Source organism: Oncorhynchus nerka, linkage group LG18 (assembly GCF_034236695.1).
Source record: "Oncorhynchus nerka isolate Pitt River linkage group LG18, Oner_Uvic_2.0, whole genome shotgun sequence".
Lineage (NCBI taxonomy): Eukaryota > Metazoa > Chordata > Actinopteri > Salmoniformes > Salmonidae > Oncorhynchus > Oncorhynchus nerka.
Window position 1 is genome coordinate 82893070 of NC_088413.1, and position 20121 is coordinate 82913190.

The 20121-nt window shown below is 44.5% G+C and overlaps 2 protein-coding genes across 2 annotated transcripts in view; both read right to left on the reverse strand.

The window, feature by feature from the left end:
- The window catches only part of LOC135561655 (polypeptide N-acetylgalactosaminyltransferase 16-like), a 51007-nt gene extending 43754 nt beyond the window's left edge, over positions 1-7253 (reverse strand). Inside the window, exon 1 of the mRNA XM_065003386.1 lies at positions 6828-7253. Within this exon, the coding sequence (XP_064859458.1) occupies positions 6828-7028 (201 nt within the window). The 5' untranslated portion in view covers positions 7029-7253. The remainder of the gene's footprint in view (positions 1-6827) is intronic.
- A 6024-nt stretch (positions 7254-13277) lies between these two features.
- LOC135561656 (uncharacterized) overlaps positions 13278-20121 on the reverse strand; it is a 36085-nt gene continuing 29241 nt past the window's right edge. Inside the window, exons 3-4 of the mRNA XM_065003388.1 lie at positions 14111-14182; positions 13278-13555 (exon numbers count right to left, since the gene is read on the reverse strand). Of these exons, the coding sequence (XP_064859460.1) occupies positions 13278-13555; positions 14111-14182 (350 nt within the window). The remainder of the gene's footprint in view (positions 13556-14110; positions 14183-20121) is intronic.

The following is a 20121-nucleotide window of genomic DNA, read 5'->3' on the forward strand; positions in this document are numbered from 1 at the left end:
CAGAACTCAAGCACACACACACACACACACACACACACACACACACACACACACACACACACACACACACACACACACACACACACACACCACACACACACACACACACACACACACACACACACACAATGAAGAGGAGGGGGTTGGAGTTCAACACAGCAATGAAGAGGAGGGGGGTTGAGTTCAACACAGCAATGAAGAGGGGGAGGGGGTTGAGTTCAACACAGCATTGAGCTCGAGATGGGGGCGTTAAACTCAAAACAGCAATGAAGGGAGATGTGTGTGTGTGGGGAGAAAGAAAGAAAGAAAGAAAGAAAGAAAGAAAGAAAGAAAGAAAGAAAGAAAGAAAGAAAGAAAGAAAGAAAGAAAGAAAGAAAGAAAGAAAAGAAAGAAAGAGAGAAGAGAGAGAAAGAAAGAGAGAAAGAAAGAAAGAAAGAGAGAAACAAAGAAAGAAAGAAAGAAAGAAAGAAAGAAAGAAAGAAAGAAAGAGAGAAAGAAAGAAAGAAAGAAAGAAAGAAAGAAAGAGAGAAAGAGAGAAAGAAAGAGAGAAAGAAAGAGAGAAATAAAGAGAGAAAGAAAGAAAGAAAGAAGAGAAAGAGAAAGAAAGAGAGAAAGAGAAAAGTAGAAACTGTCTCACGGGCATGTTCCAGCCCTAACGCCATGTTTCGGGAATTCACCTCTCTTATATCAGCTCGCTTGCCCTCAGATGGGAGATGTGGAAATATTTGAGGTGTGTCTTTAAAAAAAATGATCCAAAGTGCTTTCAGGCAGAAACTGATAGGCATATTTGAAACCAACCAAAAACTGGGTTTAGGGGTAATTTTTTTATATTTTTTTATTTCACCTTTATTTAACCAGGTAGGCTAGTTGAGAACAAGTTCTCATTTGCAACTGCGACCTGGCCAAGATAAAGCATAGCAGTGTGAACAGACAACAAACAGAGTTACACATGGAGTAAACAATTAACAAGTCAATAACACAGTAGAAAAAAAAGAGAGTCTATATACAATGTGTGCAAAAGGCATGAGGAGGTAGGCGAATAATTACAATTTTGCAGATTAACACTGGGGTGATAAATGATCAGATGGTCATGTACAGGTAGAGATATTGGTGTGAAAAAGAGCAGAAAAGTAAATAAATAAAAACAGTATGGGGATGAGGTAGGTAAAAATGGGTGGGCTATTTACCGATAGACTATGTACAGCTGCAGCGATCGGTTAGCTGCTCAGATAGCAGATGTTTAAAGTTGGTGAGGGAGATAAAAGTCTCCAAGTCTTTGCAGTTAGTTATGTTATGAATTTCGACAGCGGAAACTCAAGCCTATCCAGCCGTGACGCACACTGCCCATATGAACATGGAACAAGAGTAGCCTAATGTGCCTGTATACTTCCTAGTTAGAAACATATGTCATTTCCTATTTATTTTTATTTGTTATAAAAACCAAGCATAGCCCCCCTCCTCTAAATTAAAGTTGCCCAATGCAATCGCAAAGTAGTCAAGACTGGCTCCTGAGACCACTAGGAAATAAATAGTAAATCACCAGAGCTTTAGTAAAATATTAAGTTTGAGAGGAGTAAAACAGTGAGCTGACGTTCCCTTTTTATCTTTGTAGGCTGGCCCACATTATTATAGCCATGCAGATCGGGTTTTGGATGTGCTGTAAAAAAACCCTCCAAGATGTAGGCCACGTTTCCATCGTGAAACGAGGGATGAGAACCTCGGTGAATTGAGGCGAACCTGATATTTAGAAGTTATCTGTAGCCTGTAAAAATGGCTTGTTTTCCGTTGTATATGTTCAAAACCCAAGCCCTCCTTTAGGCCTACTATAAATAACACTAACAGCAACGCGTGTCTTTATTCTGTCGATTTTATTATTCATTCGGTTTTATTACAACCAAACGTATTAGAATGATTCCCCTTCCTGGTTTTATGGGGACATCGTCCGCGGCGCGCTTGCAATTAAACTTCTGGAGATGTGTGAATGAGATCTGATCTGTAAAATGGTTCCGATCATGTTAAATAAACACATGTCTATTGGGGAGCAGTGGAACCGTGAGCGGACATTATCTCTATTCATATAGGATCTTTGTCCAGCTACCGTGGAAAGTGTGGATGTGCGTAAAACCCTCCATAGTCTGCATTGTTTTAATATTTTATGCCCACGGAGAGAAATTATGGGGCCTGTAAATGTGACATAGCCTATTTACAACACTTTTTTATTTTGTTTAGAATTTGATTATAATTATTTATTCTCTTTTTAGGCCTGATCAATAATTCATTGAATCTTGCTTATTGACCATTTTTGGACCATTAATGTCATTTACAGTCGGCCTAGTTCCTATATCAGTGTGAACGCTATTGAAGACATGCTGACAACAATGTGGACTGTAAAATGGGTATTTAGCAAATAAAGGTCTACATTTTGTTATTTCGTTTCTGTAAGCCATTTAACAAACTATAATGGGCTAACATTGGAATTGGAGTTGATTCCACGGCGATACATAAAACACCGCAAATACAACGACTTGAATCAACCACGTATTTCGCTACGGAGCACGTTCTGATTGGCCATTGAAAGGGCTAAGCCTCAACACAGCCACAACTTGTTTATTCATCAAAACACTGCCCCTTTTTGCGCCAACGCCAACAAATGCACGGATCATTTTCACAGTGAAAATAGTTCAAATATTTCTGAAAGACTCCTAAACCTATAGCGCTATCGCCTTGGCACAGATGTACCATTGCGTTAGGTTTGTTAAAATAGAGCCCGTTGTCTGTTTGGGATAGTTGTCATCGGCTGACGGCGGGAAATGGAATTGGGGACCCCAACTATAACTTCTTCTTAAAATGTTTTAATGATGATGAAGGCAGGAATAAAGGCGAGGTTACACACTAACCAGAGATATTTGGTCTAATTCCTTGCCATAACTGTATCCTAGGGACTCATGATGGGGCATAAAGTCATCCTGAATGATGTCAGGAACCCCTGGTTGTCGAGGGCACCCTGTTGTCATGGAACATCACAGAGAGCACAAGGTGGTGTTCCATTCTATATTGTAGACACACTAATGGAATGTTCAGGATTAGGATTGGGTGGGTTAGGTGTTAGGGTTACGGTTTGGGGTTAAGGTTAAGGTTAGGTGTTAGGGTTACGGTTTGGGGTTAAGGTTAGGTGTTAGGGTTACGGTTTGGGGTTAAGGTTAGGTGTTAGGGTTACGGTTTGGGGTTAAGGTTAGGTGTTAGGGTTACGGTTAAGGTTAAGGTTAGGTGTTAGGGTTACGGTTTGGGGTTAAGGTTAAGGTTAGGTGTTAGGGTTACGGTTTGGGGTTAAGGTTAAGGTTAGGTGTTAGGGTTACGGTTTGGGGTTAAGGTTAGGTGTTAGGGTTACCGTTAAGGTTAGGTGTTAGGGTTACGGTTTGGGGTTAAGGTTAAGGTTAGGTGTTAGGGTTACGGTTTGGGGTTAAGGTTAAGGTTAGGTGTTAGGGTTACGGTTAAGGTTAGGTGTTAGGGTTACGGTTTGGGGTTAAGGTTAGGTGTTAGGGTTACGGTTTGGGGTTAAGGTTAGGTGTTAGGGTTAAGGTTAGGTGTTAGGGTTACGGTTTGGGGTTAAGGTTAAGGTTAGGTGTTAGGGTTACGGTTTGGGGTTAAGGTTATGTGTTAGGGTTACGGTTTGGGGGGTTAAGGTTAAGGTAAGGTGTTAGGGTTAGGGTTACGGTTTGGGGTTAAGGTTAGGTGTTAGGGTTACTGTTTGGGGTTAAGGTTAGGCCTGTTAGGGTTACGGTTTGGGGTTAAGGTTAGGGTTACGGTTTGGGGTTAACGTCAGGCCTGTTAGGGTTACGGTTTGGGGTTAATGCACCTTGGAAATTCTTAATGCACCTTGGAAAGCACCTAACCTTAATGCACCTAACCTTAATGCACCTTGGGAAGCACCTAACCTTAATGCACCTTGGAAAGCACCTAACCTTAATGCACCTTGGAAAGCACCTAACCTTAATGCATCTAACCTTAATGCACCTTGGAAAGCACCTAACCTTAATGCACCTTGGAAAGCACCTAACCTTAATGCACCTAACCTTAATGCACCTTGGAAAGCACCTAACCTTAATGCAACTTGGAAAGCACCTAACCTTAATGCACCTTGGAAAGCACCTAACCTTAATGCACCTAACCTTAATGCACCTTGGAAAGCATCTAACCTTAATGCACCTTGGAAAGCACCTAACCTTAATGCACCTAACCTTAATGCACCTTGGAAAGCATCTAACCTTAATGCACCTAACCTTAATGCACCTTGGAAAGCACCTAACCTTAATGCACCTTGGAAAGCACCTAACCTTAATGCACCTTGGAAAGCACCTAACCTTAATGCACCTAACCTTAATGCACCTTGGAATATTGCTGTTCACCCCTACAATTGTTTTTATTGATGGGCCCAGCCACTCTTTGATGGTGCTCTGCATGTGCAATTAACAGCAGATGTTTTCCACACAAGTTATTGTAAAACTAAAACTCAGATATGATTGTGCTATTGTTTTTTTTACTACAGTTAGGTCTACAAAACACTGAGATCATAGAGCATATGATCTGTTTGCTTCATGGTTTACCTCATCTGGGGGAGGCAGGGTAGCCTAGTGGTTAGAGTGTAGAGGAGGCAGGGTAGCCTAGTGGTTAGAGTGTAGAGGTGGCAGGGTAGCCTAGTGGTTAGAGTGTAGAGGAGGTAGGGTAGCCTAGTGGTTAGAGTGTAGAGGAGGCAGGGTAGCCTAGTGGTTAGAGTGTAGAGGAGGCAGGGTAGCCTAGTGGTTAGAGTGTAGAGGTGGCAGGGTAGCCTAGTGGTTAGAGTGTAGAGGAGGCAGGGTAGCCTAGTGGTTAGAGTGTAGAGGCGGGGGGTAGCCTAGTGGTTAGAGCAAACCCCCGAGCTGACAAGGTACAAATCTGCCGTTCTGTCCCTGAACAAGGCAGTTAACCCTAGGCCGTCATTGAAAATAAGAATTTGTTCTTAACTGACTTGCCTAGTTAAATAAATAAAATGTATAAAATAAATAAATAAACTCATACCTCTCAACCTGCTCCCTTTCTCCATATATGCAGACTGGAGCATATTATATAGCCTTCTCCCTTTCTCCATATATGCAGACTGGAGCATATTATATAGCCTGCTCCCTTTCTCCATATATGCAGACTGAAGCAAATTATATACCCTGCTCCCTTTCTCCATATATGCAGACTGGAGCATATTATATAGCCTGCTCCCTTTCTCCATATATGCAGACTGGAGCATATTATATAGCCTTCTCCCTTTCTCCATATATGCAGACTGGAGCATATTATATAGCCTGCTCCCTTTCTCCATATATGCAGACTGGAGCATATTATATAGCCTGCTCCCTTTCTCCATATATGCAGACTGTAGCATATTATAAAGCCTGCTCCCTTTCTCCATATATGCAGACTGTGGGTCTTTCATCAGCACGTGGGTCTTTCTTCCAATGCGTGAGCCACTAACCACAGCTGACTGGATTTCATTGATCTAGTAAAAACTATCCCAAGGTAAGTGTTCCGTTTCTTGGAGCACTGGTCCCGAACTTTACTCGTTTTACAGCTCAATCAAGAACCTGTTATAAATGTTCCATTCATAGTTATGATTTTAAAAAACTGTCAGGAATTACAGGCCGCAAAAAATAAACACTCTGATTGGGTATTGAGAAACAAAGTGAAGAACACGTGAAGCTTCTTGAGAATAGACGATTGGTCCTGAAGAGAACATGTCATTCTTTTCCTATAGGTCAGAGGTCTAATAGGCATTAACCTGAGTAGATGATATGAAAACTGACAGTGAAATCCTAAAATAGTTTTTTTCAGGTGGACAGGTTTGGGTAGGTTACTTTCTAAAGGTAATCCGTTCCTCCCCAACCCTGCAGGTGGGCCTATAGTTTTCCTGCCAAATTAATACAACTCAAAATATGTCAAGAATTCCCAATGGCATGTCCACGACCACATAGAGCAGTGATTTTCCATGCACCCCTAGACACACGGAGCGATAAGACCCGGGAAAGAGCTCTATCACATCTAGACAAAGGAAATAAACGCCAAAAGAAATAAACGCGTCAAACGGCGAAAGAAGAGAAAGATCATCCATCCCTGAATCGTCTCTGTAAAGGCTACAGACCTACATGTTGTCCTCCACCCCATATGCCATATTTGTATCTAAATGTTCAATGGGTCTCGGTTTATATCGCAGAGAATATGCTCAGTCATAACAGTTGCATATCTACGCTCCAGACGGTGGCTACCCGCGGACGGCTCGGCTCTCAGGGCTAGCTCGGTTTGCTCCCTCATCCTTCAGAGTCTTACGGAAAGCCTCTTATGGGTTATTCGGGTCCTGTGGCAGCCTTTGACCAAAGGGCAATGGACGAGAGGGAAATGCATACAAATAACGCATAATGCAACTCAGAAAAAAACATAGGCTATTTAGAGCTCAGTTTAAGTAGATGAAATGGACCACAGCGTCGACGCACAGGTTCTTTGCGTCAAATACATTCAGGCAGCATAGGTTTAGTGTGGAGGTGGGTGAACAGTACCTACAGCTGTGCATCACAACACAGATTACCCAACGCACATCAACACGAAACACACCCACCCCTCCCTGACTATGCTGTGCCAGGCTGTCTGTGCTGTGCGGCGAGCTGCAGTCTCACACAGCCAGCCGCTTTCCTTCCAGCAGAGAGAGAGAGAGAGAGCGCCGCAGCGCAGTCTGTCGCTCTTCCCTTATCTATCACTGTTCTCTCTATCAACAAATCCAGCTCCGCTACTCTCAACCTGTCACTTACGATTAGCGGAATGGTCCTGTGACTGTCATCTCGGTGGATGTCAGGTCGTCCGGCATGGCTCCTGCTGTCCCCGACGCGGGGTTGCGAGGCCGAGGACGGGGATGATGTGTGCGGCTTATTGTCCTGCCACAGGTAATAAAATGTTCCCAGGATCCACGCTACAGTCAAGATTGCGATGGCGTTGGCCCGTATCCTGCGCATTGTGAGCCCATAAGGAGAGCTCCGTCCCTCGGAGATATGCCCAGATGGTTCAGGTTCGGTCGGTGTTCTGCTGGATCAGAAGACCGAGCGGGAGGAGGAGAGTTGGTGATGGCGCCGCACCGCAGCAAACAGCCTCCGAGCTATTCTGATGGAGAGAACGAGCGGTCCCTATGCAGGGATTTTCGCACTCACAGAGCCGTGCGCGGTCCTAACGCCGAGAAGTTCCTTCCGAGGTGTCGTCACCCACTGGCTGCTGCGCTAAACTGCTAAAGTCTGGCTGCATTACGCACAGATTTTCTCCGTTTGGTTTCTGTTAGAACAGACACTCATCGTACAATTTACATAAATAAAAGAGACAACCCTGACTAAACAAGGATGACAGGATTATTTGTCTCTAATGTGGTTTTAATAAATAGCCTATTTGGTCAACTAAAACGATCAAGGAGGCAAAACTGAATTAGTGTTTTGGGTTGTCTTCCTTCTATGTTCACAAGGGAAATTCTCTCTACTCCTTTGAGAGAAAAAATATATATATTTGCAATGTTGACAGACATCTCTGACTTTTGTGGCCTTCAGAATATTACTTACGCAGGCAGGCAGGCAGGCAGGCAGGCAGGCAGGCAGGCAGGCATTCTATTCCTATTCCCTATTCTATTCTATTCCTATTCCCTATTCTATTCATATTCCCTATTCTATTATATTCCTATTCCCTATTCTATTATACTCCTATTCCCTATTCTATTATATTCCTATTCCTATTCCCTATTCTATTCCTATTCTATTCTATTCATATTCCCTAATATTCCTATTCCCTATTCTATTATATTCCTATTCCCTATTCTATTATATTCATTTTCTATTATATTCCTATTATATTATATTCCTATACATTATTCTATTATATTCCTATTCCCTATTCTATTCCTATTCACTATTCTATTATATTCTATTCTATTCTATTCTATTCATATTCCCTATTCTATTATATTCCTATACACTATTCTATTATATTCCTATTCTATTCATATTCTATTCTATTCCTATTCTATTCTATTCCTATTCTATTCTATTCTATTCTATACACTATTCTATTCTATTCCTATTCCCTATTCTATTATGTTCCTATTATATTATATTCCTATTCCCTATTCTATTATATTCCTAGTTCCTATTCTATTATATTCCTATTCCCTATTCTATTCTATTCTATTCCTATTCTATTATATTCATATTCTATTCTATTCCTATTCCCTATTCTATTCTATTCCTGTTCTATTTCTATTCTATTCCTATTCTATTCTATTCTATTCTATTCCTATTCCTATTCTATTATATTCTATTCTATTCTATTCTATTCCTATTCCTTATTCTATTCCTATTATATTCTATTCTATTCCTATTCTATTCCATATTCTATTATATTCCTATTCTATTCTATTCCTATTCCCTATTCTATTATACTCCTATTCTATTATATTCCTATTCTATTCTATTCTATTCCTATTCTATTCCTATTCCCTATTCCTATTCTATTCCTATTTCCTATTCCTATTCTATTCCTATTCTATTCTATTCTATTCAATTCCTATTCCCTATTCTATTCTATTCTATTCTATTCTATTCTATTCTATTCCTATAAACTATTATATTATATTCCCATTCCCTACATAGAACCAGCGAAAGGGTAGAACTCTCTCTCCTCCCTCTCTCTGTCTCTCCCCTCCCAACATTCCCTCCCTCCCTCCCTCCCTCCCTCCCGGTTACAGCCCGGGGGGCATGGGCTATCAGCATGCTTGAGTCCCCTGTGATGTGCAAGCTGGATATTTGATGTGTGTTATGGCTGTGCAAACACAGAGTCAGTCAGAGTACAGAGAGAGAGACAGCAGGAATCTGGGCAGGACAGGACAATGGATGGTCTGTGGTACAGGGTCACTATGTGGTTTAACAGTACAGGAAACTCAAAGTGTGAGATGGCTGCTTAAACAGAAAGAGGTAATTGTGTGTGTGTGTGTGTGTGTGTGTGTGTGTGTCTACTGTCCAGAGCCAGATAGCTTCCCTTCAGCCTCAGAACTCGAGTCTAGACTATTCCAGTATTTAGGTCATTCCCCAGGTCTCCCCCGTGAACGAGATCTGTTAACATCAATGTGACCACTACCTGGTTAAATACGATCTGTTAACATCAATGTGACCGCTACCTGGTTAAATACGATCTGTTAACATCAATGTGACCGCTACCTGGTTAAATACGATCTGTTAACATCAATGTGACCACTATACGATCTGTTAACATCAATGTGACCACTATACGATCTGTTAACATCAATGTGACCACTATACGATCTGTTAACATCAATGTGACCACTACCTGGTTAAATACGATCTGTTAACATCAATGTGACCACTACCTGGTTAAATACGATCTGTTAACATCAATGTGACCACTACCTGGTTAAATACGATCTGTTAACATCAATGTGACCGCTACCTGGTTAAATACGATCTGTTAACATCAATGTGACCACTACCTGGTTAAATACGATCTGTTAACATCAATGTGACCGCTACCTGGTTAAATACGATCTGTTAACATCAATGTGACCACTACCTGGTTAAATACGATCTGTTAACATCAATGTGACCACTACCTGGTTAAATAACCCCATATATCACCAGCCAACCAATTATAAATACCCTGGTCTACAAGGTGCCCTGGGAGGGAAGTAACACAGCCCTGGGAGGGAAGTAACACAGCCTTGGGAAGGAAGTAACACAGCCTTGAGAAGGGAAGTAACACAGCCTTGGGAGGGAAGTAACACAGCCTTGGGAGGGAAGTAACACAGCCTTGGGAAGGAAGTAACACAGCCCTGGGAGGGAAGTAACACAGCCTTGGGAGGGAAGTAACACGGCCCTGGGAAGGAAGTAACACAGCCCTGGGAGGGAAGTAACACAGCCCTGGGAGGGAAGTAACACAGCCCTGGGAAGGAAGTAACACAGCCTTGGGAAGGAAGTAACACAGCCCTGGGAGGGAAGTAACACAGCCTTGGGAAGGAAGTAACACAGCCTTGGGAAGGAAGTAACACAGCCTTGGGAGGGAAGTAACACAGCCCTGGGAGGGAAGTAACACAGCCCTGGGAGGGAAGTAACACAGCCCTGGGAGGGAAGTAACACAGCCTTGGGAAGGAAGTAACACAGCCTTGGGAGGGAAGTAACACAGCCTTGGGAAGGGAAGTAACACAGCCCTGGGAGGGAAGTAACACAGCCTTGGGAAGGGAAGTAACACAGCCCTGGGAGGGAAGTAACACAGCCTTGGGAGGGAAGTAACACAGCCCTGGGAGGGAAGTAACACAGCCTTGGGAAGGGAAGTAACACAGCCCTGGGAGGGAAGTAACACAGCCTTGGGAAGGAAGTAACACAGCCCTGGGAGGGAAGTAACACAGCCCTGGGAGGGAAGTAACACAGCCCTGGGAGGGAAGTAACACAGCCTTGGGAAGGGAAGTAACACAGCCCTGGGAGGGAAGTAACACAGCCTTGGGAATGGAAGTAACACAGCCCTGGGAAGGGAAGTAACACAGCCCTGGGAGGGAAGTAACACAGCCCTGGGAGGGAAGTAACACAGCCTGGGAAGGGAAGTAACACAGCCTTGGGAGGGAAGTAACACAGCCTTGGGAAGGAAGTAACACAGCCATGGGAAGGAAGTAACACAGCCCTGGGAGGGAAGTAACACAGCCCTGGGAAGGGAAGTAACACAGCCTTAGGAAGGAAGTAACACAGCCCTGGGAAGGGAAGTAACACAGCCCTGGGAAGGAAGTAACACAGCCCTGGAAGGGAAGTAACACAGCCCTGGGAGGGAAGTAACACAGCCCTGGGAAGGGAAGTAAACACAGCCCTGGGAAGGGAAGTAACACAGCCCTGGAAAGGAAGTAACACAGACCTGGGAGGGAAGTAACACAGCCTTGGGAAGGGAAGTAACACAGCCCTGGGAGGGAAGTAACACAGCCCTGGGAGGGAAGTAACACAGCCTTGGGAAGGGAAGTAACACAGCCTCGAGAAGGAAGTAACAGCTGTTGAGAAGTTTACAATATCTGTCTTATCTCCATGTTTCTGGTTTGTAACGCTCATTACTTTCAACAAATGTCAGACATCATTTCATGTTTGTGTCGATTTGAATAGTTAATGCTATAGGTTTGAAAATGTATGAAAATGAACCATGCGTCAACATCACACTGCTGCGTAACGACTGTATTTTAGCTTACAATCTTAATGGGACTACAGTGGATGACGTCATAGTCTATATCGACCATCATTTCCCATCTCTCTTTAATGAGAATGTTGTGGGATATCTTTCAAACCATTTTTTTAATGATCCTTGAAGTCCTTGTTTTGAAGTGTGGATTCCATTTACACTGAGTGTACAACACTAACATTCAGTTGCAACCCCCTTTGCCCTCAGAACAGCCTCAATTTGTCTGGGGGGAAGGACTCTACAAGGTGTCGAACTGCGTTCCACAGGGATGCTGGCCCATGTAGAGTCCAATCCTATTCATGCTTGGACAGCTGCAGCACCTGATTGGCTTTGTCATGTGCTCCTCGTGTCTTGATAGAAATAGTAGCCCTACCAATCGGGTGCTCACGATACTTCACAATACTTCTCCCAGGCTAACACCCAAGACTAGCTAGCATGATACTTCTCCCAGGCTAACACCCAAGACTAGTTAGCATGATACTTCTCCCAGGCTAACACAATACTTCTCCCAGGCTAACACCCAAGACTAGCTAGCATGATACTTCTCCCAGGCTAACACCCAAGACTAGCTAGCATGATACTTCTCCTAGGCTAAACCGATACTTCTCCCAGTCTAACACCCAAGACTAGCTAGCATGATACTTCTCCCAGGCTAACACCCAAGACTAGCTAGCATGATACTTCTCCTAGGCTAAACCGATACTTCTCCCAGTCTAACACCCAAGACTAGCTAGCATGATACTTCTCCCAAGCTAACACGATACTTCTCCCAGGCTAACACCCAAGACTAGCTAGCATGGTACTTCTCCGAGGCTAAACCGATACTTCTCCCAGTCTAACACCCAAGACTAGCTAGCATGATACTTCTCCCAAGCTAACACGATACTTCTCCCAGGCTAACACCCAAGACTAGCTAGCATGGTACTTCTCCGAGGCTAAACCGATACTTCTCCCAGTCTAACACCCAAGACTAGCTAGCATGATACTTCTCCCAGGCTAACACGATACTTCTCCCAGGCTAACACCCAAGACTAGCTAGCATGATACTTCTCCCAGGCTAACACGATACTTCTCCCAGGCTAACACCCAAGACTAGCTAGCATGATACTTCTCCTAGGCTAAACCGATACTTCTCCCAGTCTAACACCCAAGACTAGCTAGCATGATACTTCTCCCAAGCTAACACGATACTTCTCCCAGGCTAACACCCAAGACTAGCTAGCATGGTACTTCTCCGAGGCTAAACCGATACTTCTCCCAGTCTAACACCCAAGACTAGCTAGCATGATACTTCTCCCAAGCTAACACGATACTTCTCCCAGGCTAACACCCAAGACTAGCTAGCATGGTACTTCTCCGAGGCTAAACCGATACTTCTCCCAGTCTAACACCCAAGACTAGCTAGCATGATACTTCTCCCAGGCTAACACGATACTTCTCCCAGGCTAACACCCAAGACTAGCTAGCATGATACTTCTCCCAGGCTAACACGATACTTCTCCCAGGCTAACACCCAAGACTAGCTAGCATGATACTTCTCCTAGGCTAAACCGATACTTCTCCCAGTCTAACACCCAAGACTAGTTAGCATGATACTTCTCCCAGGCTAACACGATACTTCTCCCAGGCTAACACCCAAGACTACATTACATTTACATTTAAGTCATTTAGCAGACGCTCTTATCCAGAGCGACTTACAAATTGGTGCATTCACCTTATGACCTCCAGTGGAACAGTAGTGCATCTAAATCTTTTCAGGGGAGGGGGTGAGAGGGATTACTTATCCTATCCTAGGTATTCCTTAAAGAGGTGGGGTTTCAGGTGTCTCCGGAAGGTGGTGATTGACTCCGCTGTCCTGGCGTCGTGAGGGAGTTTGTTCCAGGCTGGGGGCCAAGCAGCGAACAGTTTTGACTGGGCTGAGCGGGAACTGTACTTCCTCAGTGGTAGGGAGGCGAGCAGGCCAGAGGTGGATGAACGCAGTGCCCTTGTTTGGGTGTAGGGCCTGATCAGAGCCTGGAGGTACTGAGGTAACCGTTCTCCCACAGCTCCCCAAGCAAGCACCATGGTCTTCTAGCGGATGCGAGCTTCAACTGGAAGCCAGTGGAGGAGCGGAGGAGCGGGGTGACGTGAGAGAACTTGGGAAGGCTGAACACCAGACTAGCTGCGGCGTTCTGGATGAGTTGTAGGGGTTTAATGGCACAGGCAGGGAGCCCAGCCAACAGCGAGTTGCAGTAATCCAGACGGGAGATGACAAGTGCCTGGATTAGGACCTGCGCCAGGCTTCCTGTGTGAGGCAGGGTCGACTAGCTGCATGATGTTGTAGAGCATGAACCTACAGGAACGGGCCACCGCCTTGATGTTAGTTGAGAACGACAGGGTGTTGTCCAGGATCACGCCAAGGTTCTTAGCGCTCTGGGAGGAGGACACAATGGAGTTGTCAACCGTGATGGCGAGATCATGGAGCGGGCAGTCCTTCCCCGGGAGGAAGAGCAGCTCCGTCTTGCCGAGGTTCAGCTTGAGGTGGTGATCCGTCATCCACACGGATATGTCTGCCAGACATGCAGAGATGCGATTCGCCACCTGGTCATCAGAACTTCTCCCAGGGGAAAGGAGAAGATTAATTGTGCATGATACTTCTCCCATAGCAATGATAGGAGAGACCATGTGAGGTTATGACAGAGCCAAGTGACTTTGGTGTATAGCGAGAATAGGAGAGGGCCTAGAACAGAGCTTCTCCCAGGACACCAGTGGTGAGAGCACGTGGTGTGGAGACGGATTCTCGCCACGCCACCTGGTAGGAGCGACCTGTCAGGTAGGACGCAACTAGCGTGGGCCAAACCGGAGATGCCCAACTCGGAGAGGGTGGAGAGGAGGATCTGATGGTTCACAGTATCGAAGGCAGCCGATAGGTCTAGAAGGATGAGAGCAGAGGAGACTAGAGAGTTACTTCTCCCAGTGCGGAGCGCTCCGTGATACAGAGAAGAGCAGTCTCAGTTGAATGACTAGTCTTGAAACCTGACTGATTTGGATCAAGAAGGTCATTCTGAGAGAGATAGCGGGAGAGCTGGCCAAGGACGGCACGTTCAAGAGTTTTGGAGAGAAAAGAAAGAAGGGATACTGGTCTGTAGTTGTTGACATCGGAGGGATCGAGTGTAGGTTTTAGCTAGCATGATACTTCTCCTAGGCTAAACCGATACTTCTCCCAGTCTAACACCCAAGACTAGTTAGCATGATACTTCTCCCAGGCTAACACCCAATACTAGATAGCATGATACTTCTCCTAGGCTAAACCGATACTTCTCCCAGTCTAACACCCAAGACTAGCTAGCATGATACTTCTCCCAAGCTAACACGATACTTCTCCCAGGCTAACACCCAAGACTAGCTAGCATGGTACTTCTCCGAGGCTAAACCGATACTTCTCCCAGTCTAACACCCAAGACTAGTTAGCATGATACTTCTCCCAGGCTAACACGATACTTCTCCCAGTCTAACACCCAAGACTAGCTAGCATGATACTTCTCCCAGGCTAACACCCAAGACTAGTTAGCATGATACTTCTCCCAGGATAACACGATACTTCTCCCAGGCTAACACAATACTTCTCCCAGGCTAACACCCAAGACTAGCTAGCATGATACTTCTCCCAGGCAAACACAATACTTCTCCCAGGCTAACACAATACTTCTCCCAGGCTAACACCCAAGACTAGCTAGCATGATACTTCTCCTAGGCTAAACCGATACTTCTCCCAGTCTAACACCCAAGACTAGCTAGCATGATACTTCTCCCAGGCTAACACGATACTTCTCCCAGGCTAACACCCAAGACTAGCTAGCATGGTACTTCTCCGAGGCTAAACCGATACTTCTCCCAGTCTAACACCCAAGACTAGCTAGCATGATACTTCTCCCAGGCTAACACGATACTTCTCCCAGGCTAACACCCAAGACTAGCTAGCATGGTACTTCTCCTAGGGTAAACCGATACTTCTCCCAGTCTAACACCCAAGACTAGCTAGCATGATACTTCTCCCAGGCTAACACGATACTTCTCCCAGTCTAACACCCAAGACTAGCTAGCATGATACTTCTCCTAGGCTAAACCGATACTTCTCCCAGTCTAACACCCAAGACTAGCTAGCATGATACTTCTCCCAGGCTAACACGATACTTCTCCCAGGCTAACACCCAAGACTAGCTAGCATGGTACTTCTCCAAGGCTAAACCGATACTTCTCCCAGTCTAACACCCAAGACTAGCTAGCATGATACTTCTCTCAGGCTAACACGATACTTCTCCCAGTCTAACACCCAAGACTAGCTAGCATGATACTTCTCCCAGGCTAACACGATACTTTGACTGTTGTTGATGTGTGCAGAGGGTCCATGGTTCGCGCCCGGGTATGGGCGAGGGGACGGTCTAAAGTTATACTGTTACATTAGGAACATGCTGACTTCACTATGTCATTCCATGGGCCCTGGTCAACAATTGTGCACTAAGTAGGAAATCATGTGCAATCTGGGACGCAGCCACAGTCGTACAGTAGGAGTGTGGAGATAATGAATTATGGGATGCAATTTGAACCAAAATCTCATCAGTTCCGAGAAATGTGTTCTATCACTCTCTCTGAAGGTGCCTTTGCTATGGCTTAGGGCTGAGCCTGTGTGTGTGTGTGTGTGTGTGTGTGTGTGTGTGTGTGTGTGTGTGTGTGTGTGTGTGTGTGTGTAATAAGTCCTAGGGAAAAACCTTTGAACACAAAACAGGCAGTTTAGATTTAAACACAGCACAGTAGTCTGGATTTAAAGTGGAACTGACAGCATGTTAATGACTTTGCAGATATGAAACAAACAGACAATCGTAATATCGAGTTCCCTGTTTATCCCCAGGAAACCGACTTTATAAGAGGTTTTAAAAATAGGTCCTATTCCGTGACGTACAGTAAGGCATTGCTGTCAGAATAGATGGATGCCGTTCAATGCATGATTCATATAATTCACCAATACATTTCAGGTTGTAAATCACAGCTGGCCTGGTACATTGTTTGCCGCCTCTAACCAATCGGTATGCACCGTTTCAGTGTCAGCTCTCGATATTTGACAAAAACGGACGACTTTAACTAAGACTGGGAATGTCAATTCAATCAAACTAGCAGGAGAAATGATCACAAGTCATTTACATGGCTAATAGGCTAGCGTATCTATTTATATAGCCATTCATTAAAAAATCTAAAAACACGGAGCCTGATGTTACTAGTTGCTGGGAAGATGTCATGTCATTAGATGAGTGGGTGTGGCCAACTTTTTCCCCTCATATCGTTTTTCGTCGGCTACAGCTAGAGAGGCAGGTGTCATTTGGTTAGCTAGCGAGAAATTTGAATCGCTTTGCTAGCAAGCTAAGCTAAACTGAACTTGAAAGATTGACATCTAAGAAATATCTGTGCTGTGGATAACAATCAGATGTATTTGGCATCCATTAAAAGGGGCAGGCAGGAAGTTCCCATTCAACCCATCCATTAAAAGGGGCGGGCAGGCAGGAAGTTCCCATTCAACCCATCCATTAAAAGGGGCGGGCAGGCAGGAAGTTCCCATTCAGTTGTCAAAACGTGGGTTGGGACAAGAGTGCATTGGCAGACGCGTTGCAGAAGGACGAGAAGGCTACTAATTCCCTTCATTTATCAGTGCCATTTTGATGTCCAACTACAAGCTGAAAAAGTTTGAGAGGGTTGATCTACTCTTGCCTCATTAGATTTTTTGTTCATCTTGCTCTGGCTAGCATTAGTCGTTGATCTTGGGGAGGGAGACTTCCTGTTCATGGTTGTTGATGTGTATAACTGAGGGAGAGATAGCCTACCTGTTCACTGAGGAGAGATAGCCTACCTGGTTGTTGATGTGTATCTGAGGGAGAGATAGCCACCTGTTCATGGTTGTTGATGTGTATAACTGAGGGAGAGATAGCCTACCTGTTCATGGTTGTTGATGTGTATAACTGAGGGAGAGATAGCCTACCTGTTCATGGTTGTTGATGTGTATAACTGAGGGAGAGATAGCCTACCTGTTCATGGTTGTTGATGTGTATAACTGAGGGAGAGATAGCCTACCTGTTCATGGTTGTTGTGTATAACTGAGGGAGAGATAGCCTTCCTGTTCATGGTTGTTGATGTGTATAACTGAGGGAGAGATAGCCTACCTGTTCATGGTTGTTGATGTGTATAACTGAGGAAGCCTACCTGTTCATGGTTGTTGATGTGCATAACTGAGGGAGGCCTACCTTTTCATGGTTGTTTGTATTCCTTTTCATGGTTGTTGATTTATCAGTGCCTACCTGTTCATGGTTTTGATGTCCAACTACCTGTTCAAGCTGAAAAAGCCTACCTGTTCATGGGTTGATGTGTATAACTGAGGGAGAGATTGCCTGTTCATGGTTGTTGAGTATAACTTTTTGTTCATCTTGTATAACTGAGGGAGAGATAGCCTACCTGTTCATGGTTGTTGATGTGTATAACTGAGGGAGAGATAGCCTACCTGTTCATGGTTGTTGATGTGTATAACTGAGGGAGAGAGAGCCTACCTGTTCATGGTTGTTGATGTGTATAACTGAGGGAGAGATAGCCTACCTGTTCATGGTTGTTGATGTGTATAACTGAGGGAGAGATAGCCTACCTGTTCATGGTTGTTGATGTGTATAACTGAGGAGAGATAGCCTTCCTGTTCATGGTTGTTGATGTGTATAACTGAGGAAGAGATAGCCTACCTGTTCATGGTTGTTGATGTGTATAACTGAGGAGAGATAGCCTACCTGTTCATGGTTGTTGATGTGTATAACTGAGGGAGAGATAGCCTACCTGTTCTGTTACCTGTTCATGGTTATTGATGTGTATAACTGAGGGAGAGATAGCCTACCTGTTCATGGTTGTTGATGTGTATAACTGAGGGAGAGATAGCCTACCTGTTCATGGTTGTTGATGTGTATAACTGAGGGAGAGATAGCCTACCTGTTCATGGTTGTTGATGTGTATAACTGAGGGAGAGATAGCCTACCTGTTCATGGTTGTTGATGTGTATAACTGAGGGAGAGATAGCCTACCTGTTCATGGTTGTTGATGTGTATAACTGAGGGAGAGAGAGCCTACCTGTTCATGGTTGTTGATGTGTATAACTGAGGGAGAGATAGCCTACCTGTTCATGGTTGTTGATGTGTATAACTGAGGGAGAGATAGCCTACCTGTTCATGGTTGTTGTGTATAACTGAGGGAGAGAGAGCCTACCTGTTCATGGTTGTTTAATCAATGGGACTGTAAAGTCCCCAAGTGTAAGAAGACTCCCGTGGTGTTTTACATATTTACAGACATTTATTCAGGGTTATTTTGTGGCTTTTGGCAAATGGTTTCTTTTTTGTTGTTGTTTTTTTGTTATTTTTTGTTGTTTTCACTCTGAGAGAGCTCCTCTGCTCATCTGTGGAGATGGGAGAACCTTCCAGAAGGACAACCATCTCTGCAGCACTCCATCAATCAGGCCTTTACGGTAGAGTGGTCAGATGGAAGCCACTCCTCAGTAAAAGGCACCTAAAGGACTTTCAGACCATGAGAAACAAGATTCTCTGGTCTGATGTAACCAAGATTGAACTAGATGTTTGGGATTATTTATTTAAGTACCATGATATTGTAGTGGATTCGAGCTTCGACTGGAAGCCAGTGGAGTGTGCAGAGGAGCGGGTGCCATGGGAGAACTTGGACGGTTGAACACAAGGCGGGCTGCGGCATTATGGATAAGTTGCAGGGGTTTGATGGCACTAGCGGGGAGCCCAGCCAACAGCGAGTCGCAGTAGTCCAGACAGGAGATTAGTGCCTTGATTAGAACCTGCACCACTTCCTGTGTGACACAGAGAAGAAGAGAGAAGAGCGGTTGACTGATCCATCTTGAAGCCTGACTGGTTCGGGTCCAGAAGATCGTTCTGAGAGAGATAAAGAGAAAGTTAATCAGAAACAGCACGCTCAAATGTTTTGGAAAGAAAAGAAAGAAGGGAGACCGGTTTGTAGTTTTAGACGTTGGGAATGTTGGCTTCTTGAGGAGGGTAGCGAAGTCAGAGGCATTTGGTGTTCATTAGGATCCCCATTAGCATTATTGGTCAAGGTCTGAAATACATTCATTTAAAACATCACATGTAGCCTAAATATCAGTACATACACACAATATCTAGGTCTAATACATAACACAGTGCAAATTACAATACCAAATATATAAAATGGCTGTGACTCTTCACAGTCCCCTTTGTGCAGTAAGGTGTTCTTTAATCTGGTTGTATTGCTTGTTTGAGTTACCTGGGTTACCAGAGAGTTCCAAGTGGTCATGTAACCTGGGTTACCAGAGAGTTCCAAGTGGTCATGTTACCTGGGTTACCAGAGAGTTCCAAGTGGTCATGTTACCTGGGTTACCAGAGAGTTCCAAGTGGTCATGTTACCTGGGTTACCAGAGAGTTCCAAGTGGTCATGTTACCTGGGTTACCAGAGAGTTCCAAGTGGTCATGTTACCTGGGTTACCAGAGAGTTCCAAGTTGTCATGTTACCTGGGTTACCAGAGAGTTCCAAGTGGTCATGTTACCTGGGTTACCAGAGAGTTCCAAGTGGTCATGTAACCTGGGTTACCAGAGAGTTCCAAGTGGTCATATTACCTGGGTTACCAGAGAGTTCCAAGTGGTCAAGGCTCTATTTAATACTGTGTGTTTCCCAGCCTCTGTTCTGGTACGCCACACAACTGAATTTACATGAGAGAAGCTTCCATGACGGAAAACCCTTCTGCGTTGTATTAAATAGGTAACTCTCGATCCATAGTAAGGCAAAGGATGCAAATCC